At 39.9% G+C, this 24,863-nt stretch overlaps 2 protein-coding genes across 3 annotated transcripts; one reads left to right on the forward strand and one right to left on the reverse strand.

Moving 5' to 3' along the window:
* The first annotated feature begins 356 nt into the window (after window positions 1-356).
* On the forward strand, window positions 357-1,017 carry LOC128861755 (probable trafficking protein particle complex subunit 2). The gene is made up of 2 exons (XM_054100138.1): window positions 357-534; window positions 593-1,017. The coding sequence occupies exons 1-2, from the start codon at window positions 448-450 to the stop codon at window positions 926-928; spliced, it is 423 nt and encodes a 140-aa protein (XP_053956113.1). The 5' UTR covers window positions 357-447; the 3' UTR covers window positions 929-1,017.
* A 5,751-nt stretch (window positions 1,018-6,768) lies between these two features.
* Window positions 6,769-24,573, reverse strand: LOC128859976 (serine-rich adhesin for platelets). 2 transcript variants are annotated; one of them, XM_054097160.1, is made up of 5 exons: window positions 23,969-24,573; window positions 13,514-14,730; window positions 8,088-13,456; window positions 7,868-8,026; window positions 6,769-7,798 (listed from the first exon to the last, which is right to left on the reverse strand). In XM_054097160.1, the coding sequence occupies exons 1-5, from the start codon at window positions 24,058-24,060 to the stop codon at window positions 7,478-7,480; spliced, it is 7,158 nt and encodes a 2,385-aa protein (XP_053953135.1). In that variant the 5' UTR covers window positions 24,061-24,573; the 3' UTR covers window positions 6,769-7,477. The 2 variants fall into 2 exon arrangements, with proteins under 2 accessions (XP_053953135.1, XP_053953134.1); XM_054097159.1 differs by having other exon boundaries at window positions 8,088-14,730.
* Window positions 24,574-24,863: the final 290 nt, after the last annotated feature.

The following is a 24,863-nucleotide window of genomic DNA, read 5'->3' on the forward strand; positions in this document are numbered from 1 at the left end:
CCAACGACGAATATCGCAGGCGATGGAACGATAAGCTGTATGAGCTTTACGACGACACAGACATAGCGCATCGAATAAAGATCCAGCGGCTACGTTGGCTGGGTCATGTCGTCCGAATGGATACAAACGCTCCGGCTTTGAAAGTATTCGATGCGGTACCAGCTGGTGGTAGTAGAGGAAGAGGAAGGCCTCCTCTGCGTTGGAAAGATCAGGTGGAGAAGGACTTGACTTCCCTTGGTGTGCCCAATTGGCGCCGGTTAGCACGAGAAAGAAACATCTGACTATGTTAAACTCGCACCAATTAAGAAGAAGAAGTTTGGTGACAGCATCGATACCAGGATTAATTGATTTTGAAATGGAAATATCGAATATCTACTCATCTCTAAATGCAGTTGTATTTATTTTCTGCGAACATAAACAAACTTTTGAATTCCTATTAATACAATAATGGCAACGTATTATTTTGTTATTGTTGGACACAATGACAATCCTATCTTTGAAATGGAGTTCACTACTGTTAATAAAGAAATGCGTGTAAGTAAATTTACAACCATATAATTTTTTAACCTGCACCCCTTATTAATTTTTGCAGAAAGAGGATAGTCGGCATTTAAGCCAATTTATTGCACATGCTGCATTAGATCTCGTAGATGAGCACAAGTGGAGAACAGCTAATATGCAACTTAAATCCATCGACAGGTTTAATCAGTGGTTCGTCTCCGCATTTGTCACTGCCAGCCAAATACGGTTTATCATCGTGCATGACAACAAAAATGATGACGGTATAAGGAACTTTTTTAATGAAATGTACGAAACATATATTAAGCATTCGATTAACTCATTTTATAAAATAAACACGCCCATAAAATCGCCAATTTTCGAGAAGAAAGCACAACTATTCGGGCGAAAGTGTTTGTTATCACTGTAAATTTTGAGAGTAAATATGTATGCAAATAAATGTAGAAAAAATAATTATAGGAAATAATACATTAATTTGTGTATAATATTATATTATAATTATGGTGTCTTACTACTCCTTTTGTGCCCGAATAAAGAGGTCTGCGACACCTCCTTACGCTGCAATGTGGTATAGGAGGAACTTGCAACTGCATCGTTATTGCTGTTTTACTGCTCCGATTTATTTTGCATTCCTGAATGACAAGATTGAATTTGTTCCAAATTTTAAATACCATGTCTGGTATTATAACAGAAATAAGTACCGTGATCATGAATTCTGGGCCAATTCTTAAATTTTCGATTTGGTATCTCTTGTAACAATAATAAATAAAAAACTGGGGCGTACACTTATGTTAGGGATTTTGCCGAATTTTTCCTCCTACTTGTCGTGTGCGCCTTCATGTTCCACAAATGGAGGGTCAGACAGCTTTGAGCCGACTACGAACGGCAAATGAGGAGCTTTTTCATGGCAGAAATTCTTTCATTGCCATCAGACCACGTACCAACCATTACTACGGTGGCCGCCGTAATAATACAATGGTATACTTCTTATCAGTTTCTTATAACAATTATAAAATGTCGCATGCATAATTTGTTAGCAGAAGCCGAAAATAGCCGTGCCACTTTTCAAAGCCGTAAATTGCTATTTTTTTATGGCATGTCAAAAATAAATAGCTCGTTGTAACTGTTATAAAAAGTTGTTGGATTATCTCTTGGTTAGGGTATCCCGGTAGATAGGCGAACAACACTGGGTGATGTGCTTTGGGAGTTTGGTTTTTAACAATGCAGCTTATTAATTGAAGAGAAGCTAGGCCAAAAATTAAATTAATTTTATTTTCTATTTAATAAATATGTACATATGTATGTCTGTATATTTATTAACTTTGTCGAATATTTTGGGGTCTCTCGAGTGTCATAGTTAGGTTGGTTAGGATAAATGGCTGCCTTTGCGAGGGGGCAACTTGGACAAATATTCGAAACTCGTCTGTTGTGACACCATACAGGGTATAGGAGAAGGGACCTTAGGGTGATCATCCTCGACCATGCACTTTCGACGACCGATGGTGGCTAATTTACGTTCGTAATTCCGCTTCAAGCTACAGATGAACTTCACCAGATATGTGATATTTAAATCCGCAATATCCGCAGGTGTAGCGAAAAAGTGAGAGACCAGATGTCTAAATCTTTGCCCGACGAGAGCAGGGTACCTGGGAAGAGGGTACTGAGATGATTCCTCCTCATCCTCCGGACTGCTTCTCCATAACGGACTTGAGGCAATTCTAAGTCTCACCGGATGAACACCAAACGGATAATGTCCGGTAAGGATACCCACCAAATTCGAGAGCTGCAGCTTTGCTAGCCTTTAGAAAAATTCCCTCGAGCGCTCTTGATCTACCCGTGGCCAGAAGGATCTAGCCCAGCGCTCGCTGAGTTGACGCAAGACCCATCTTCCGAAGAGTAGAGCACAGGATCTCAAGGGAACTCCAATTCTCATTTTGCGATGAAAAAAACTTTTGTTGAGCAGCTTTACTCGAGGAACTCGACCAACACTAAATAAAAGGTATAAGCCCCAACAATCATTTATATATTGTAGATAATTAACCTCTTCATAAATAACTTCGATTGCTTTTTATTTTCGTTCGCAATTCCATTTTTAACAGTCATCAACCTTTAAATACCTCGCATTAAACAAGATTTCATGATGTATCACAAAAAAAAAAAAATGAATTGGTCAATGAAAAAAAAGTTTTGTTTAATGTGAACCTGTTATTTTTGGACTCTCTTTGTTAGATGTCAGAGATTTTTCCGAAATTCTTTTATTATCGTATATCTTGTTGCATGTCTTAAATGAAGCGACCAACAATTTTATGCTGCTTCCGAAACGCAGACAGTTTTTATTAGTTTTACATTGCAACAATACGGCCATCTACATAGTTAGATGTACGCTTTTCGCTGCACAGAGGCGCATGCGTAGTTTGGTTGCAACAAGGTCCGAGCCGATGTTGGGTCCTCGGATCGTACGTACATCTAATGCACTAGAAGCGTGTCTTCCATCCGACACCGAATTTACACTCCTTTACATGGCAGATGTAGTAGACGTCGCAAAGTAATATGGTTTTCTTGCCTTGCCCCATCCATCGCAGCTCTTGGATGGCAGTGATGTCAGCCTTTACTCTCACGAGGACATCAACCAGCCGGGCAGAGGCACCTTCCCCATTAAGGGACCGGACATTCCACGTGCATGCCCTCAAATCATAGCCCTTAGTTTGTTTGCAGGGGTCGTCATCAGTGTTGGAAGTTCTCATCCGAGGCTTTGGGTATGTTTTCATTGGGGGAGGTTTTTTAAGTGGCGGGTCCCAAACCAAGCGCACAACCAGCTATCCTGGAATGTTTCGCCTTCTCACTTTAGCTCACTCCCGAACGGGTGTTCGGAAACTACCCAGAGGATATGCTTGATGGATGCTTGAACCATATGCAGAAGAATCGTCCTGACCACTCCCAAGTGAATGGCGATCAGTAAATTTCCCCACTTGCGGGGACTTCTACATATGGAACAATCCTCTTAAAAAATCACCCTTTATTTAATGAAGCTTGGTACATACATATATTATTCATTTCTCTTTGTTCAGGTTAGTTTGGTAGAATATAAACTCGCAAGTAAAATTGTGAAAAATTGGCGGTGCCACCTCCACATTTGGGTAAATGCGTGTATCTCGATAACGACTTAATAAAAGCCCGCTCAAACTTACTTGTATTGCTCCCCACCTCATTTAGATACGACATCCGTGCTATTGAGTTCGGATAAAAACCACGCCCACTTCCTATATGTTACACCAAAATATCCGTCCGTCCCGTGGATGTTCACCGGTCGTCTTCGTCTAGCTCATCTAAAGGTAGGCCCAGGAAACATGCTGTTTCGACCGGTTGGGCCCAGGGGGAGAGGGGTGTTAGATGAATCGGTTTTAGGGAACATGTGAAAAGGTGGTTAGTGTCGTGCGGGGTGCCTTCATATGCTGGGCATATGTTTAGTATGTCGGGGTCGATTCTGGATAAGTAGGAGTTTAACCTGCTACAGTATTCAGAACGTAATTGTGCCAGTGTTACACGTGTCTCACGGGGAAGCTGGAGCTCTTCATCTGCAATAGGTGGTGGTTGGACTCCGATTGCGGCATTCACCGGACAGTCGTTTATTGACTGTCTTAAACACTGTTTGGCCCAGTAAATTTCGGTCTTTTCGGTTTCAGTTTTGTCCTGGATTTCGTCGGCGTAGTTTAAGAGGTGTCTCCTGACGTGCCCCGGAGACGGCTCAGGCTTAAGCAGATGTCTGCAGGGGTAAAACCTGCGGTAACATCCTAGCAGGAACTGCTTGCTGAGCAGTTTGTTATGCTCCATTACTGGGAGCATTTGTGCCTCGTTGTGAAGGTGTTGAACGGAGGACAACAGAAGGCAACCGGTCGCTGCCCACTGCGTGTTACTAGTTTCAGGCGACCAGATACCCAAAATTTTGGGGTTGTTTACCGTCAGAATTGGTGTGTCGTCGACTTTTACCTTAAGGGACAGCTTGACCTCCTATGCCCAGGTGGTAAAGAGGGTCGCTGTGGACTTAGTGGGGGAAAGTTGGAGATTCCTCGCAGTGAAAAATTGAGAAAGGTCGGTGAGGCAGTTGTCCACTTTGGAACACAGGCCATCGATGTCATTGCCCGACGCCATTATCGTACAGTCGTCAGCTTATGAGACCAGGGAGACTCCCTCTGGTGGCTGGTGAAGCTTCGAGATGTAGAAGTTGAACAGCAAGGGAGAAAGGACACCACCCGGGCGGTACACCTTGCTTAATCTTCCTCTGCTTTGATGTTTGATCTCGAAAAATCACTGACGAATGGCGACCGCTCAGGTAGTTTGCGCACCACCTCTTCAGCCCTGGCGTGAGTGTCGACTGATAAATATCATCTAGTAGCGTGGAATGGCTGACTGTATCGAAAGCCTTCTTCAGGTCGCTACTAGGACAGTCCTCTCGCAGGGGCGGTTTTGGTTAAGCCCGCGATTTATCTGGGCGTTTATGGCGGTGAGTGGTGGTGCTATGCACTCGTTAGAAACCATGCTGATGTGGGGCTGGGGCCAGATGTTTCGTGAAGAGTGGGAGTAGGAGGGCTTCAAGGGTCTTCACTACTGGGGAGAGTTATCGGACGATAAGATTCCCCTTGGTTGGCGGGTTTCCCAGGTTTCAGTAGTGGGACCACTTCCCCTGCTTTCCACTTGTCAGGGATGATGAGAGTGGCCAAGGCCAGCTTGAAAACCCTTATGAGAAACCCTACTCCCAATGGTCCCAGGTTCTTCAGCATCAGCGCGTTCAGTCCGTCATGGCCAATGGCTTTTCATGTTTTAGATTTATTGATGGCCCCCTAAACCTCATCACCGGAGAAAGCAAGTAGCGCACTGTCGTTCGTCAGTTTGTGCAGCCTTCTGGTAGCACGACGCTTGGTTCTGTCGCCCGGAGGATGCAGTATAAAGAGTCGTTGAAGATGTTAGCCACCTTGTCGTTGTGCTTCGTCGGGTTCGACAGGGGCCTAACGGTATACCAGAGCTTACTCATCCCAGAGGTGAGGTTACAGGTCTTCAAGTGCTCAACCCGTTTAGTCCGCTTGTGTTGATCTACCAGCTGCCGGATCTCCAAATTGAGATCCCTTATGCGGGGATCTCGGGATCGACCTGGCGTAGGTGGTCACGCTCGTTTGCCAAGTTGGCTTCTTCGGCAGCAGGAATGAAGCGAGCCGCAGCAGCTGTGAGCACCTTGCGGAATGCGCGTTCGCCTGCGCGCACATCGGTGGGGATGGGAAGAGCGGCGAAGGTGTCTTCAGTGAATTCCGTGAAGCCGGCCCAATTAGCTTTTTTAAAGTTAAAATAGGACCGGTCGTTCGCGGAAACGAAGTCGGCAGGTCTCAAGCGATAGCATAGGTCGCCACGTTATGCTATTTATCAGACCCGCGTTAGTTATTGTTAGATCAGGCGAGCTGCTGCAATTGCTCACTACCCTGGTGGGGGCGTCGTCGTTCACAGTGCTGCCGGTTCTACGTTACCGGAATGACTCGGGTTTTTTCCCGACCAAGGGCTGCCGCCCCAGTAAACAAGCCAAGCATAACTCTCATTGTCTATAAGTCTGTTTAATTCCAAAAATTAACAGCCAGCCCAAATTAAATTGTATTAAAATGAGTGTGGGTATATAAAGCTCAGTAGAGATCACACCGTACGTCCTTATCGATAGTAATACCATTTCAAGAAATGATATACACCTGGGTAATTATGGTCAGGACAAAAGTATATATATATATATAGTAGGCAGAGGCGAGGTCGCAGTACACATCTGAATATCTGTCGATTGTCTCTATACAAAACTAGTGCGAGAAGATAGTGCATTTTAGCTACGTTCACGCCATTTTATTCCACCTCCTCTGCAGAGAAGGAACAGTCGAACAGCGATCAACCTTCCCCAGCACAAGAAAAGTGTTATGCTCAATGTTATCTTTAGGACCTCAAGCAAAATGTGAATCCATGGAGTTTTGTTTGTCAGAACTTTGAAAATCAACCGTTTAGCACTAATGAAATATTTATTGTTGCACTTCATGTGGAATACATTGAACATCTAATGCAAATGTTTATTTATAAAGGAAACTTACAATACATATACAGAGGACAAAAGAGGCTTCTAAAATTCTTTTCATTATGAAACATTTTTAAATACTTTTACGATAGAGAAATTCTTGGAAAACTTCAATTCAGAAATGAAAAGGATTTAACATAAACGTGCTACTCGTATATAAACAGAAAATATTCTTGTATCCTTTTATTAGTTTTTCATTATTAATTTCTATAGAACTTGTTTTGTTATCGTCCTTTTTAATTCTTACATATTTATTTATACATCACGTGAATTTATCAATGCTTAACATCAAATACATTTTTATTTTTTATTAGTTTTATTCCAAAAAATGTATATATCTCACAATGACTGTGAGTGCTCGTACGTAAACACTAGTTCCTACTACTGGATCTGCATAGCAAAATAATATTAAATTAGAAATTGCAACTTTCTATCCATTAAATCTATAAAATTTTCATACATTGTATAATGTATGTGAAGTATTGAAATAGATTATATTTCTGTTCTCATCTGAAAATATATTTTCATATAAATAAACAAATTTTCTCAGTGTATATTTGTTAATAAACATATATTGTTATTGGTTTCTAAAACCTTTTCGAGCTTTGTAATTTCACAAATTCTATCGAACAAAGCGCAAATATATGCATGTATGTATAATATAAACAGTATGTGCAGTTCGAAAGCATTGAAAATTGCATTTTACCGTTCAAAATGTATATTCCCCATACATTTAGACCAAATTCACATGCTACTAAACGAATTTGTGTGAGGAAAGAATACATATTACAATACCCTTGCGTATAAATCATTTACGTCTTAATGAATTTATTTACATAGTTTTCGTTTCCGGCGCACGCGGTACTACTTGGACTTTTTCCCCGTAACCGCATGCCGTTTCTGTTGAATTTTATCTTTGAGATTTTTTATTAGACTTTCAATGTCTTCCACATTGTACGCGTATATAAGTTTGCATTGTTTAGCTTGGATGTTGCCATTGTTCAGGTTCTTCAATGCATGTTGCAAACAATATACATTTCCTTCCTCTGTTTTAATCATTGAGATGTACAAATTAGCTCGGCATAAGTCACACTCATTTTCAATAGATTTATGTGGTGGTTGCTGTTTTTTCGCCTTGGTACCTTTTTCATTGGCCACCTTCTCCGTAGATGTGACACCAGCAGCCTAAATTGAAACGCAATAGTGTAAATATTTGCAATATTATCAATTTATCATTAGCACATCCTAACAAACCTTAAGTTGTTCCCGAGCGGCCAATTCTTTTTCATATACCTCTTGCAGCATAGGAAGCATTTGTTGCAAGGTGTCAGATGTTACACGTTGATCATATCCCAAAGCAAAGAGCAACTGCTCTAAGGAGAACATGGCTGGTTCGCAGCTATCATGGATGTCCTTAAAAATTTTAAATATAATTATGAAATAAGAAAATCGAATGTGCTTTTTAAGTGCTTACTCTAAAGTCTTCTTTTGCCAGATCCAGCCAGGATGTAGTAGCGAAATAAACGCTTTCAGAAACTACGTAGCCAGTAGCCAAGCTAGAAGTGTAGGCACGAGGAAACACAACAATAAATTCGCCTGGCTTCTGTTCTATGCGACATAGCGACACTCCGCGATCAGTGAGCATGTGCGGTGGAACCATAACCGTGTCACAAGGCAGCCAAATAGTTTTATTTTGGCAATGTGTGGGAATGAGTGAAGTAAGTGCTGATCGGAAGTTAGCGCTCTGGTCATCTGGAATGCCGTACCACAGTTTTGAGGCACCTGTGTGTAAGTACTCAATCCACGAGAGCCCGTGGGGATCGCGGTACCAGCAGCAAGCAGAAAACAGCATGCCAACATGCAGAGTTGGTACAGTTACACCCATTACAGGGCCAAGCGAACGCAATACCGATCCTGGATTATTTGTGAGCACTTTAAGGTTCCAGGGATGGCGCGCATAATTCGATCCTTTGCCCTTTGGACCAGGACTGGGGAAACCATAGCCCCAGCCGGAAGAATCGATAGAACCAGAGTGCACGCAAACGTGACTGTCACGTACAGCAACGTGACGCCAAAACTCAGCCTCTACCTCATTAACAATGGGTTCGGTATTCTTAAACCACAGAGCCATAGTATTGCGTGCAATGCGATAAAATTGACTAAGCGGCATACTGCGCCCTTTCACAATGCACTCCATTGACACACCATCCACCTCCTCCTCCGACTCCTCATCATCTTCCGAAGATACATCATCTTCCTCATTGGACACACTTTCAGTGTTCACAAATCGATCGGCATTTCGTCGAGCACGAGCTTCACGTTTCGCCCAATCTGCTTCAACCTCATCGAATAGCTTTTGACGCTCAGCCGGCGATAAGGTGTCGTAAGGAAGCAAGTACTTGCAGTATATATCATCAAGTTTCGTTACACGATCCTGTGCCAACTTCGGAATGCACATTTCTTCGGCAACGCGTGCCCATTTCTTTTTTTCTATCACCTCCTTTAAGCCACCTAGCTCTTGCACGGTATGATATAGGCGCGGTAGATCAACTTCCATGCCTCCAATCCATGGTGGGTGATTCATCACTATGCTTTGCGTTGCTAGATATTTTTTAATTGCACTTAGCTCCTTGGCACTTGGACCCCAGCGATGGAGCATCTTATGTACGTATTGATTGTAAGCTGTGAAACGCATTTCATCCGAAATACGGCATTCAGGTTTGAATGTTGGAGGAGGAATTATTTTGCAAATGCCGAATCGCGCTGCAATGGGAGTGATACGTTCAATAAAATCTATAGGGTCTGCGAATTCCTTTTCTGTTGGTCGGAAAATAGGCGCCTCTACCATCTGGGTGGGATCGTCGTGACGCGGGAAAGCGGTGTTATTTGACATTTTGATGGGTGTGTCATCCTTGAATTTCTTATTTGCACCATGAGCTGATGGACCGGGACCAGCCCCGCCCATTCGTGATTTTGCCGAACCTGAAAAAAGTGAAGAGTTCGAGTTGACACGGACTAATCCACTTCCCGCACTTGCGCTTGCAGCTGCTGCCGATGTTGATGGCTGATTTGTAGCATCTGCACCTCCTTTGAATCTTGGCTGGACAGTGCCGATTGGTACATTTTTCAAACTATTTGATGAAGATTTATCCACGTTTGATGTCCCTGTTGATGCTACAGCTGGGATTGCAGTATTGGATTTTTCACCTTTTTTTGAAATTTCTTCACCAGAGATATTTGTTCCTGATGTCGTGGACGACAATAGTGTTTGCGAAGTTGGTATCAAAGTTTTCATAATGTCGGATACATTCATAGACTCTGGTAGTGGTTTTGAATTTGAGCCCATTTGAGCTTTAGTCACCAATGTTGCGTGCATTATAACCTTTTGGTTTGGGCCGTCAGGACCCTCTCTACCTAACTTTACAGCGACACCTTGGATGCCTCCTTCGCCATCTCCACCGGTCCCAACACCTTGCAAAGGAATATAAAATGTATGGCCCTCAGAATCGGAATCGACGTCATTATTTACGATCTCTTGCTTCTTGACGCCTTTGGTTGACTTGGCAGAGGATGTTTTGCTGCTAACACCGGGTTTTTCAGAATCCAAACTTACTTTCACAAGTTTACAATTTTCTGATGGGCTCAGAGTTAAGGATACAGAACTGTTTTGTGATTTAGCAGCTGTTTCTTTGTTAACTTTCTCATTACTAGATGCAGCTACAGCGCGTTTCTTTCCCGGTGAAGCTTTACTAGTTGGAGTGTTTGGAACAGACTCTTCATTTTGCGAATCACGGCCGCTTTGTCGTCTAAATGCTGGCGTTGAATGTATTTTCGTACCCTCCGCTTCATCATCATCTTTATCGAAAGAATAAATTGATTTCTCATTATCTGCGGAAAATGCACCGTATGAAAAGGGCGCCGATTTCTTGTGACTTGTCGTTGTTGTTTCTTTTAATTCAATTTGTTTTGGTTGGTTTTTCTGATTGTAAACAGGAGTTCGCTTTGGCGTTTTTGTAGTCGCCGAACTACTGATCGAAAGAGTATTCAATGCAGGTTTAACTAGAGTGACATTTTTCTCATCTGCCGCAGGTATCACCGTTGTAGTTGTAGTGTTCTTTTTTCGATTTTGCTTCGGCGTTGGAGGAACGTCTGTAGATAATGGAGGAGTAGATGCAGGCAATTCCGGCTGTGCCAGCTTACCAACAGCAGTTATTTTGTGGACCGCACTGGAGGTCGTTGGAGCGTCTTTTTCCTTTTCAACTTTATTTTGCTTATTGTCCTTACCTGTAGTTTCGCTAATATTTTTTTCTTCTTTGAATTTTTTAACAGCAGTATTTTTTTTGTCTGTTTTTTCGGAACGTGTTGCCTTAGCGGGGGTTGCGGTCTCGCTTATTATGTTTGCATTTGAATTTGTTTTTACGTTTTTCTTTTGTGTTAGATTTATAGCTTGGCCACTTGTTCTATCATTATCAGATGGCATGTCCAATGGATTAACTGTATCCATTATTTTGCCATCATCCTTTCGGTTACCTGTTGCAATTACTGGCGTTGCCTTTAGAGAAGGACCTTTAGCAGACCAAGCACTTTCGCTCTTACCTAAATCACGTGTGGCCTTCGATGATGAACTGAAAGAAGTACTTTCCTTGTCATCGCGCGTAGGTGGCGGTGTAGTAGCGAATAGATTTGGGCGTAAATTGTCGTCATAATCGTCGTCCAAATCATCTTGAATCTCATCCGGATTTGAGGAACACTCAATCAACCACTTTTGTATTTGTTCATGTGTCATGTTAACTTTCGCTTTACGCCGCTCTTTACTCGATAATTGGTCACCAATATAGCCTTCCGTGGGCACAACGGGTCCCAATACTGGTTTATGAATTGAACCGCACTTTCCCAAAGTACACTTTGTGTTGTCCGGTCCTGAACTTTGAGCCAAACTAACGCTAGCTATGCCAAATACCTTCCCAGATTCTTCTTTACTGGGCATCAGACTTGCTGTAAGAATGCTCCCAATTTCGTCTTTCAACGGATCTGCGGATGTAGCTGCTTGTCCAGCTGTAGCCGAGGTGGTTACACTGGTCGTTGCGGTAATTGCCACTGATGCGCCTGTACCGGGAATTGCCATTTTCGACGACAAAGATGAGCCGCCAAGTCCACCTTTCGTAACTGAAGATAGTTCAAATTTTACTGGAGATGGTGAGGGAAAATTGTTTGTACGGGGTAAGGTTGTGCGATCAAATTTCGGTGTTAGAAAAGTTGGGTTTATCTTCGGCGACGGATATGCTTCAATTGGTGGTGGATAAGTTGTTGGTGCGGCTGGATATTTTAGTGGTGACTGCGGTGGAAGAGGCACCTGCAAATGTGGTGGTAATGTAGTACTACCTATGGGAGTTGGTGCTGTAGGAGACTTCGCCGTTGGAAATGGATGAGCAGCTGGGCGTACATGTGGTGCGTGGTAGTGCGGCGAAGCTGGTGGCATATATGATGGTGTTTTGTTGAAACTGGAATTCATTGTTAAATTAACATTTGGAGATGGAGGTGTAGCCGAAGGTATTGCATAAGTTGCCGGTACATTTAATATTTTGGATGTTGGAACTGGGGACTTCTTTTCAATTGTTTTAAACGGACTAGGGATCTGTGGAGTTGTACTCTGTGGCGTTACTGCATTTACCGGGGAAGCGCTGGCAACTGGTGTTGATGAATTGAGAGGAGGAGTAGAAATGGGTTTACTCGTTATTGGCAACATCATCAACTGATTTGGTGGCAGAATGTTTTGAGATGTACTGTCACATTTCCTTGAGTCTGAGTGGTCAGAATCTTTATCATTCGATTTTATATTAGCCTTAATTGCCAAAGGCTCGTCGTCGGAATCACTGAAATTTTTCTCGAGTTTGCGTTTAGTTTCGTTTACCTCTTTGTTCAACAAAAAATCCTCGTCGTCAGAATCAGCTTTACTGAGATCCGATTTCTGTTTATTACTTGGTGCACTTTCTACTGCCGTTGTTGATACTTTCGCAATTGCCCCCTTCTTCACAAGCATTCCTTCAATTTCTCGTTTAACCGGTGCTTGTTTATTTTGTTTGGGTGGGCGTCCGCGCCTTGCAGTCATTGGTTTTTCAACAGGAACTGTTAGTTCTGTTGATACTGGCTTTGGGGAGTCTCCTTTCAAGACAGGCGCACTGTTTCCAGCACTTGTACCAACCCCTGTTGCTGCATTCTTTTTTAATTCGTTTTCCATTTTTTCCATTTCTTTAACATTTGGTCGGTCGGGAAAACTATTCAATGATAAATCATCATCTTCATCTTCAGCCAGCTGAAGTTTATGCCCGATTATACCCATATAGATAGCAGCTGCCTCCTTTGTTTTTCGCGATGGCCGTTGAAATCTTGCTTGTGCACCTGTGGTGGTCTCATTTTCTTCTTCACCATTTACTGCGGAGATATCTGACTTAGATTTTTTGTTTATTAATTGGCGTGCAGGTGACTGTTTTTTCGGAGATGTTGGTGCTACTCCTTTTTCTACCTCTGGCTCTATCTCCACCCCTTCATCCATTTTCTTTTTTGCTGTTCTGCCTCTGCCTCTACCTTTACTTTTAATAATTACTTGCTGTTTATCTTCGGGCACTTCCTTTTCATTGCCATTGGAAATTGAAATTGCTTCAACTTCACCTTTCACTGCATCGATTTCCCCAGAAGCAGATATTTGCTGTTCTGCCTTTAACTCCGTAGTTAGTTTCTGTGGAGTTATCTTTCTTGCTAACTTTCCTACACGGCCAACTTTCTTAGGTGTTCCCTTAGCGCCCTTTTTAAGTTTCATAGACTTAGCCAATGGCTGTTCGTCATCTGACGAAAAATCAAAGACATTTAACCTATCTTTATTTTGAGCATTCAAATCCTCACCTTCCTTTTTTTTACCTTTCTTGGTATTTTTGTTTGCGAGCTGCATTTTAGGAATATCTGCATTCTCAGTTTTCGGATCATCCTCTACAGCTTTTTCAGCTTCAGCATCTTCTGTGTGAATCACTTTTACAGGTTCAAAAAACGCACGCTGTCTTGTCATACGTCCTGACGGTTCAGGTGATGGTATAAATATTGGTGACTCTTTTTGTCTGGGTCTTTTTATTGATATTTTTTCTTTCGCCTTTGGCTTCTCATCTGGCTTCTGTGTTGTTTTTGTGGATTCTTTGGAATTCATTTCTTTTAATTCCTCTGGTACATCTTCTGTCGTAACATCTTTCCCTTTTTTGGTAGCTGAAGGTGGCCTGCCCTTTCGTGAACGACACGTTTCGCTTTCCTTCGAAGGTGTTTCCGATTTACGCTCCTGTATGGTGGGTGTTTTCGATTTTTTCCCATCCCCTTTTCGCACCAAAAATGACTCTTTTTCTTGTTCTTCCACCTTAGACGCATCATCTTTTGCAGAATAAAATTCATCGCACTCCTCATTTTCGTGCTCAGTTATTTGTTGAGTGTCCTTTGCAACACCACGATTTGATCGTCTCTTTGTATCCGGAGAATTATTGCACTTATCAGCCTCCGACGAATTGACGGGTTGTCGATCTGCTGGAGGACGACTACGACGATTACCCCCAGGAACTACTTCTGCACGCTTTCTTACAGCAAATGATTTAACATTATTATCAGCAATATCAGGTTTACTTTCTTGTTTCGTAGAAACTGCTGAGACTGGTTCATCTGCTTTGGTTTCCGTAATTTCGGATGCTGCTACTGCGGTTGATGTTGCATGCTTGGATGTCGAGGGCTTTGGTTCTTCCTTTTTTGATATGCTGCCCTTCGGTCGGCCTTTCTTGCCTTTTTTACCACCTTTGCCTGGTTTGGAGGCGGGTTTTTTGACTTTGCCCTCCGCTTCATTTGTCTTTCCTTGATTCAAAAAGTCTAAATGTGCTGGCAATGCAGGTGTTCCCCGAAAACATAAAAACGTTAGAAAGTCTTCCGTTTTTGGACGCTTGTTTGGTAAAATTTCAGTTGGAGGCTCACGGCTCTCTGAAGATGTGCTCGGTCCGGTATTTGAAGATGAAGATGCTGCAATTACCGAGCTGTATGACGATGTTGGTGCATTTTGGCCTTGGGCAAACTTTCGTTGGGCTTGAACTTTGGTCCTGTATATGAAAGAAAAAAAATATACATAGGTTATTAAGAGGTATAGCACTATTTATTAATTTAAAAATAATAAAATTATCGACAACAACAGCTACTTGCATATTTAGGTCCGTTTGTTTTATCTACTGTCTATTAAAAAAAAAACAAGCAACTTATGCCATTGCTGTAGCGAAGTGGAATTTAAACAAAGATATGTGATTGGCTTTTGTATTAAATTTTGTAAATACTTTAGGGCATCCCTTAAAAACACTTTAAAATGCTGAATCTTTTTAATCCCACAAAATTATGATTGACACTAGCGAGTCAATGCTTAGTGATGGAGAAAGACCAGGTAGTTCACAGAATTACACCCAGGAAACATCGAAACACTACGAGATCTCCTAAAAAAAATTAAAGTAGTAGTAAGTAAGTTATCGATTCCTTAGACAACTATGAATCGCTTCTTGAGCGAGTTTTTGGTCTGAGTAAGCTCAGTTCAAGAATTGTGCTTCACAATCTGATAATGCACTATCTCATCGGCCAGGACCACTATCCTAAACAACTGCCCTGAAAAGGGCATACGAGGGTCGTTTGAAAAGTCTGTGCAAATTCAGAGAAATGGCTCTAGTGACGCGTATCGAGGTTTCGTTTAGTTAGTAGCATTTCCTGGAAGAACACACACCAAGTTACAGCCAGATCGGTATATTTCATTGTGTTTGGCATTCGTTTGAATCGAGGAAGTCGAATGAATTTCTTTTTCGATCACGACATCGCACCAATTCACGCCTTAGCAGTTGTGGTCGCAAAATTAATGGAAATAGAGTTCCAACTCGTTTGACATTCCCTCTATTCGCCAGACTTGGCTCCTTCGGACTATTTGGAATTTGAATTCAAACGAGAAAAAATTCTATTTGGAAAGGATCAATAAACTAGAACAGCGTTGGTCGAAGTTTATACGCCTAAAAGAAGATTATGTCGAAAAATATAAAAGGTTTACCCTAAACATAAACTCTGCGTTCTTCAGAGTTGCCCGAAATGGAGAGAGCTCTTTATCGTTGGTTTATCCAAATGCGAGATAAAAACTGGCCAGTAAGTGCTCTAATGTTGAAAGAAAAGGCAAAAACACTGCATGCTAAATTTAAAAAAAAAATGAAGCAAACGTCTTCGCTAGTGATGGATGGCTCCAAGGATTCAAGAAGAGGTACGGTATTTGTCTTCTTAAAATATGAGGCGAAAAACTGTCTTCGCAACCTCAGCTAGTGGATCCGTTTAAAGAAAAACTTAAAGCTAAAATGGCCGAATTGGAGTTGTGCAACGATCAGTTATATAATTCTGATGAGTCGGGGTTATTCTGGAGACTTTTGCCAGAGAAAACATACGCGTCAAGTTTGGAGAAGAGAGCCCCAGGGTTAAAGTCTGAGAAGCAGCGAACCACGTTTTTATGCTGTTCAAACGCCACTGAATCCCACAAGCTTAAGCTTTTGGTAATTGGAAAGGCGAAGAATCCACGCTGCTTTAAAAACTTTCAGTGTCCCAACGACTATAAGAGCTCGAAATCCGCCTGGATGACGTCGGCTATTTTCAAGCAACGGTTTCAGGAGTCATTTGATCCACAGGTGAATATTCCTTTTAAGTTTTGTCCGATTTTTAAGGTTAACTGGTTGTTGTTTAAGATTATATCGTTTTTAAAGGAGAAAGCCTTACCAATTAAAGCTCTCCTCCTAATCGAAGACGCTCCTTCTCACCCAAATGAGGCTGAACTGACAACGGAGAATGGGCAAATTTCGGCAATGTTTATGCCACCAAACGTTACTCCCCTTATTCAACCGATGAATCAGAATGCAATAAAAATCACTAAGTTGCATTACAGAAATAGCCTTCTAGCTTCAATAGCAGCAACAAAGTCTGATTTGCTTGAGTCGTTGAAAAAAATTAACTTAAAAACAGCTATAAATCTTTTGCATACGGCTTGGTTTCGTGTTGGTGAAGCAACATTAGCTAAGTGCTGGAACAGTATTTTAAATATTGCTGTAAGCAATGATGATCCCGAAGATCCGTTGGCGGTTTTAAAAGAAAAATGGGAAGCTGTACTTCGCACCTTGATGAGCAACACCGTCGATCTCCTTAGTAGTTTAAATTCTGAGGTTCGTTCGTGTTCGCAGATATGCGCAAAGATATGTATGTGGTTATTGAAAAAAACTTTTTTTTATTAAAAATTTCAGATTGAATTCACGTTAGCAGCCATTCATGAATGGAACGAAGATATCGAGGAGGGCAATGCAGATGACGATCATCAACGAGAGGACGAATCAGATGATGACAGCGTATCAGACCAAATGGAGAAAATGAATCCGACTGAAACAGTTGAAATTTCCAACAAGGCGTTAATATGGGCTGATCATGAAGACATCGATTAAAATGATATGAGTGTGCTAAGACGGTTAAGGGAGAAAGCTGTACTTCAAGTTTTAGAAAAACAGAAGATACAAAAAAAGATTACTTATTTTTTTGAAATAAAACCATCTTATGACTTAATTTCCAATTAATATGTAGCGAAAACAAGAATAAAATGTGAATTTAAAAATTCTCACACTCCCTTACAAAAGGTCGCATTTAAGAATGGCGAAGAAAATAGAAAAATTAATTAGTAAAAATGGTATCTATAAATGGTACAAACGGAAATTGCCAGGAGTGATATTAAAAAAAAGGTTATTAAGTTAAACCCAGAATGATATAATATTTTGTGAATTAAATTTTAAATTCATAACTGATCGCAAAGTTGGGAAGTTTCGCTAATATGACACTATTATATTACCTAAGGTTATGACTCTAAAGAAAGTAAATATTTCATAGAAGAAACGGACCTATTCATAAATTTAGGTGACTAAAAACAAGCTGTGAACATAGCTACGCCTTACTTTACTATGATTTGCCCACGTAAGCTTAGAGCTTTAACCCCCAAGCCGCTATTAATCTTACATTCCTAACTATTTGACAAACTACCTCGGGCATGAAACACCAAATGATAGAAAATGTTGTTTGTAATAGCCGTCGCTCAGGCAACGGCAAACCTCCGAGTGTATTTCTGACATGAAAAAAAATCTTCATGAGAAACCACCTGCCACCCGGAGGATGTGATTAATTACATATTGCTAACTGAGCTCTTGTTGATAACTTATGTATTTCTAAAGTAACCAAGTACTTCCCCAACCTATATTCGAAAGGCATCGGGCTCAAATTGTCAAAACGTCCATCTTTCACGTTCATTGCCCCAAAACGATGCTCTATGATACCCTGATGTTAGAATGTTTTCCATATTGTTTTGGTTATCGACTTACCGAGCAAGTTCTTATACTTAAAAACCCTTTTGAAAATAAAATGAAAGTCTTTTATTATTGAACCATAATGAAACATGAATTTCATCAATGCTGAATATATTAAAATGGTTAAATGTCAAACCATTAATAGGTCTATTTATAAGTTCGTGCGGTTTTACAACAGATGGCGTAACTTGATTATTATTCCATCGATCCACATTTCCAAACATTCATTGGAGAGCTACTGTCGTAAGGCACAAACGTCAGTATAAGTTTTTTATTTGAAGCGTAAACAACAATATTTTTACCACACTTGAAAATGTCGAATTTCGTGCCAAATAATGTGTTTTTGCGGGGAATTCTTCTTCATTATTTTAATATGAAGAAAAAAGCAGCCGAAAGTCATCGTATCTTGGTGGAAGTTTATGGTGAGCATGCTCTATCTGAGCGAACGTGCCAGAAGTGGTTTGCACGCTTTAAAAGTGGTGATTTTGGCTTGGAAGACGAAGAACGCGAGGGTGCGCCGCCAAAGTTCATGGATACCGAATTGGAGGAATTGCTCGATCAAGATCCGGCTCAAACGCAAGAAGAGGTTGCAAAAACTTTGGGAGTTGATCAATCAACCATTTCCAAACGTTTAAAAGCCATGGGAATGATCCGAAAGGTAGGCCATTGGGTGCCGTATGAATTGAAGCCAAGAGACGTTGAACGCCGTTTTATGGCATGCGAACAACTGCTTCAACGGCACAAAAGAGAGGGTTTTTTGCATCGAATTGTGATTGGCGATGAAAAGTGGGTCCATTACGACAATCCAAAACGTCGGGCAACGTATGGATACCCTGGCCATGCTTCAACATCGACGTCGGCGCAGAATATTCATGGCCTGAAGGTTATGCTGTGTATCTGGTGGGACCAGCTGGGTGTTGTGTATTATGAGCTACTGAAACCGAATGAAACGATTACGGGGGATGTCTACCGACGACAATTGATGCGTTTGAGCCGAGCACTGCGAGAAAAACGGCCGCAATACGCCGATAGACACGACAAAGTTATTTTGCAACATGACAATGCTCGGCCACATGTTGCACAAGTGGTCAAAACATACTTAGAAACGCTCAAATGGGATGTCCTACCCCACCCGCCGTATAGTCCAGACCTTGCGCCATCCGATTACTATCTCTTCCGATCGATGCAACATGGCCTGGCTGACCAGCACTTCCGTAATTACGATGAAGTCAAAAAATTGATCGATTCGTGGATTGCGGCAAAACCGACCGAATTTTTCACAAAGGGAATCCGTGAATTGCCAGAAAGATGGGAAAAAGTAGTAGTAAGCGATGGACAATATTTTGAATATTAAATTTGTAACCATTTTACGTCAATAAAGTTTCAAATTTCGAAAAAAAACCGCACGAACTTATTCATAGTCCTATTAATTGTTTCTCATAAAATGAAATTTACTTTTAATGTTAAGAAAGGCGCTCTCCCGAAATATTTGAGTCACAATTCTTGTTATAGTAGCTCCACACAATTATTTAAAAGATAGGGATCATTTTAAGGGGGGAGCCTCATGTGGAAGCCTCAAAAAATCGATTTTTTCTTTCGATATTCTGAAAATATAGTATCTTAAGAATATACTGTGAAATGTGCATGCCGAAATTCTCAATATTATAGCTTCAACAGACCATTAACTACGTAGATAGCGGCCCGCGCGCTCCTGTACCTCAAACTTTAAACTCAATTATCTTGAAACGACTTTTTTATAAACTACTCGTGTTATAACTCAAAAAGTTATCGACCGATTTGTTTGAAGTTTGGTGAGGCCTTTCTGTACATTACTATCGGAAGGATAAACCTAAAATTTGAGATATTTCGCGTTGATAAATTACTTTTTGCGGGTTAAAAATGTCAATAAAATAGCCCTAAATTCTGATTTTTTTTTCAAAGGCTTATTTTATAATTAATTTTATACTTGTCTTTTAATTTTATAGGTTCATCCTTTCCGTTAATATGTTATAAAAAAACAACCAATTCAATTTTTTTGTTTCAGATCGATAGATTATATATACATATATAATTGGCGCGTACACCCTTTTTGGGTGTTTAGCCGAGTTCCTCCTCCTATTTGTGGCGTGCGTCTTGATGTTGTTCCGCTAATAGAGGGGCCTACAGTTTCAAGCCGACTCCGAATGGCATATATTTTTATGAGGAGCTTTTCTATGGCAGATATACACTCGGAGGTTTGTCATTGCCTGTCGAGGGGCGACCGCTATTAGAAAAATGTTTTTCTTAATTTTGGTGTTTCACCGAGATTCGAACCTACGTTCTCTCTGTGAATTCCGAATGGTAGTCATACACCAACCCATTCGGCTAGGCGGCCGCCTAGATCGATAGAGAGAAGTTTCCACGACAGTCGGTTTTACGTTACCGAAACGACCCGGATTTACATCCGGCCATGGACTGTCCCTCCAGCAACATTCCCCGTATGTAAGTATGGGGAATGTTTATGCTGCTACAACAACAACAACAACAACATCGATAGATTAAGAGTAATAAATAGAGCAGTTTGGGACCTCGCGCCGTAGGCAGCCAACAAGAAATGATCCTGAGCCGCCATTTTGGAAAAAAATGAAACAAATTTTTTTTGTACACTCGAAAGGGTAAATAAAGTTGTGTTAAAGCTTCAAAATACAATAATATAATTATTTCATCATCTATAAAAAATATGTTTAAAAAATGACCGATTTTGAGGCTTCTGTATGAAGCTCCCCCCTTAAGCTTCGTTATTGCCAAACAGAAAATGTGGAGCAAGATCTGAATTAAAAAGATTTGAAAGTGTATAATCTAGACTGCTAGCAGATATAAATGTAACAACTAGATGGCACTCGTTTTATTGCATTCATCTCTTTTTCAGTTAGTACTAACCTTAAAAGGACAGCTTTTAAGATGATATTCTATTCATTAGTTCGAGAGTTATTGTGTTAAGAGCGACGCTATTTTTGTTATTTTCAAAACAATGAATCAACAAGAATTTCATGTTTTAATTTTACACTGCTTCTTGATGAGGAAAATACCATTCAAGCGAATCAATGGCTTGAAAAGTGTTATGGACACTCCGTTCCATTAGAAACGAGAATAAAACGTGGTCGTAGAGATACCGAAGATGAGGCGGTAACACCAGAAAACATCAAAAAGATCCACACAATCGTTTTGAATGATCGCAAAGTGAAGTTGCGTGAGTTAGTTTACATGAGAAATCTCTGTTGAAAGAGGATGCCACGTTTGCTCACCTTTGACAAAAACAAGAACGTGTTGATGGTTCTTGATGTTGGGAAAACTACATGTATTGAACTTCGAATCGCTCCCACATTCACCGTATTCGCCAGATATGGCTCCCAACGACTACTAGCTGTTCGCAGACTTAAACAAAATTGCTCGCCGGTAAGAAATTTCTCTCGAATAAAGAGGTTATCCCTGAAACTGAGGCCTATTTTGAGGAAAAAGATAAATCGTTCTACAAAATTAGCATTTATTCTTGATGGAAACTACGTTGACGAATAAAGTAAGTCTTGAACAAAAACAAAAAAAAAAAAAAAAACGGTTTGTTTTTTGTTAGGTCCGGGACTTTTCAGCCCATGTGTTATAAAAGGTGGTCAGATTGGGCGTAGTTTTTCCCAATAGGGGGTTTTTTTTGACAGATCACGCGTGAGAACTGTTAAACTAATAAATAATTTTTTCAGTATTGGTTGACATTTCATCTTGGAAAGACTCAACAGCTTTTACAAATCGTACGGTGTATTACGAAAATCGATGCTTTGTGAAATGTGTTCATCGCGTACCCAGGCCAGTTTATGGTGTTCAGCGGTGAGGCCCAATTTTGATTTAATGGCTACGTTAATAAGCTAAATTGCCATATTTGGGCTGAAGTGCAATACGAAGTCATTCAAGAAGAACCATTACGTCCATTGAAAACAACCGTTTGGTGCGGCCTAAGGGCTGGAGGAATGATCGGCCAATATTTCTCCAAAGACGAGGCTGACACCAATGAAACTGTGAGTGGCGAAAGCTATCGCGCAATGATAAATGACTTTTTGATGCCGAAAATTGAAGCCCGTGATCTATACCACATTTGTATTTGTTTTCTTCAAGATGACACTACTTGCCATCGTCTCGGGTCGGGGGATTGGTCACTAAGATTGTGTGATCTCACACCTTTGGGCATTTATTTCTGGGGATATATAAAGTCGAAATGCCTCGTGGATAAACCAGCCTCGATTTAGGCATTTTAAGGCAACATTACTACTAAAGTTATTCACGACGTACCGACTAAAGTCCTCCAACGAGTCATTCATAATTGATGATTGCGGATAAACGAAATACGGCGTAGAGGCGATCAACATCCGAAAATAAATGTCATGAATGGTTCTAATAAACATTGCCCAATCAATTTGAATTTTTGTTGCTTTATTTCAAATTAAAAAATTGATCACCCTCTATATATAGATTGAAAATTTTATTTTACTTAATTTGTTTTTAAAGCTTAAAAAGGCGTTAATAAATACAAATATATAATATAATCAAAATAATATGAAGATAAAAGAGTATAATTGCTTCATATAGACTATTATACTACATAAATGTATAATTCAATGGTAATCGTTACTGATATTCAGTTATAACTAAAATTTTCAAATTATTAGTATACAAAAACTCGGAAATATTGAACAATCTATGTTAATATGCACAAATAAATTATAAAAGAAAGTACAATCCAATTCTACGCTTTAAAAATTTAAAAGGCCATTTAATTTATTCTTGTGTCGATAGTTCTTTACTAAGTATCTTCCTATAACATTTATGTAGTTGTTGGCGAGCTTTTAATAACAGAAGACACAGTGGTAGATTTAGATTTGTCTAAGTTAGGGAAGATTTAGTGTCTAACACGACAATCTCCAATGCGACTATTTTTCTTTCGGAAAGTTAATAAGACGGCATACTATTTCTAGAGTATAGTTAATTTGCCGCAGCCACCGTTGCCGACAGAATTTGTGTGTGTCTTCGATTCGGTAGAACTCGGGTTCGAAACCCACTATGGACATGAAACAGCAAGTGCAAGAAAAGAGTATTAGCTATTCGGAAGGCAGTATTAATAATTTTGAAGAAATAAAAAGCAAATCATTGCTGATTATAGTTATTATTGAATAATTAGCACAAAATTTAGTAATTTCCGTTAGCTCATAAGCCCACCAATTATTTTAATTAGTATAAAAAATATAATATAAAATAAACATCTAGATTGTATTTTTGAAACCATAGGGATTATATCAATCGTTTAAATTTCTCGGACTCGCCCACCACTAATTTACACCTTGTTATTTGGAATTTTATATACATTACTTATTGTGGAAAAATTGCCGAGGTGAGGAATGTAAAAAAATTAAGAAGATAATAGGCTAAACGGGCACCATTATTAGCTTAATCAACGCTATTTGATATTTAAAATACTCTAATATTTAGCAATGCACATACTTACGATTAATTCCGTTATTTCAAAAATAATATCTTTTTAAATTTATTAAAGTAGTAACTTATGCCATGTGTAGATCAATTTATGCATGCCCGTAAAATATATATCACTATTTCTTATGCCATTATTATTTAAATATTCAAGGAATGACTTATGCCCTATGCCATTATATTGTATGTACATACCTACATATGTATACAAAATAATTCATGAACAGGTACATACACACGTACGTTATATATGTCTATCTACATATATATTTGTAAATGAATGGCATTCTTTTTTTTACTATATTTGAGATAATTATCCACACACCCCTCAAAATTCTCTGTTTACCCTCTTTACATTACTAATTCGTAATAATACGTATTGATCTTCAACACCGGCCTTCTTGCAACTAAACACAATTCTTACCTTTTAGGCATTTCTGGTGACGACTCTACTGCTGTCGGTTGAGGTGGCGGTGACTCTTTGCGTTTCCGCTTGGAGTCTTTGGAGACGACCATATTTCATTCACCCCTTTCGCCTCTTCGCCCACTCCTAACTTTTCAATTCACACTTGAATTCACTTGAAAAATATTTGCGATGCTAATCAGCCGCTTCAAATATTATTACAATCCGAGTTCTCGTTACCTTTTCTAAATAACACCTTCTTACAAGTTTTTTCAGTTTTTGTCAATTTTAATTTAATGTGTACAAATCGTATAAATTACTCCAATTTACACACACCACCACCGCAACTTCCCATTTTTTCCATTTGCAAAATTTTCATCGACGTCGTAACTAGAAAATTTAACTCCATTTTTCATTGCTTTCACTTCAAAAACTTGCTCATAGTAACTTGCATATAGTAACAAGCAGTTCACTTCAATAATTTTCAATATTTAGTACAATTTGTGCCACATTTTTGCCAGGAAAAATAATATTTCATAAATTCTTATTTTCTTCTCCGATTTGCAATCGCTTTGCGTTTTACCAATGCTTCCAAAACTGTTTGCTTTGTGTCATGGCGGACGAAATACAGAGGTGAATTTTGCAGCACTGCATTATAGTTTAGAAGCATTTGTTGTACATGTATCTGAACATTTTTGTTATTTCAAAATAAAACATCATTTTCGCTTACTTTGAAAGCAATATGTTATTAAGTATATTATTACTAAATACTTTGTTATATTTCCATTTTTTTATCCATTTTCATATAATAGAAAATAAGCGCCAAAATGCTTTTGGAAATATACTTATCGTGACGGGCAGCACTGGAAAAGGGGTTGCTTTAGAAACTCAAAATACACTTATATCCTGAAACATA

This window comes from Anastrepha ludens, chromosome 4 (assembly GCF_028408465.1).
Source record: "Anastrepha ludens isolate Willacy chromosome 4, idAnaLude1.1, whole genome shotgun sequence".
Lineage (NCBI taxonomy): Eukaryota > Metazoa > Arthropoda > Insecta > Diptera > Tephritidae > Anastrepha > Anastrepha ludens.

Excerpts from the sequence above, each read along its gene's own strand:
- LOC128859976 (XM_054097159.1), bottom strand. The coding sequence starts at position 24,060 with ATGGTCGTCTCCAAAGACTCCAAGCGGAAACGCAAAGAGTCACCGCCA. Across the intron at positions 14,731-23,968 it reads TCACCAGAAATGCCTAAAAG|GACCAAAGTTCAAGCCCAAC; the intron begins GTAAGAATTGTG and ends TTTCATATACAG. Across the intron at positions 8,027-8,087 it reads TGGCAAAAGAAGACTTTAGA|GACATCCATGATAGCTGCGA; the intron begins GTAAGCACTTAA and ends AAAATTTTTAAG.
- LOC128861755 (XM_054100138.1), top strand. The coding sequence starts at position 448 with ATGGCAACGTATTATTTTGTTATTGTTGGACACAATGACAATCCTATC. Across the intron at positions 535-592 it reads CTGTTAATAAAGAAATGCGT|AAAGAGGATAGTCGGCATTT; the intron begins GTAAGTAAATTT and ends TAATTTTTGCAG.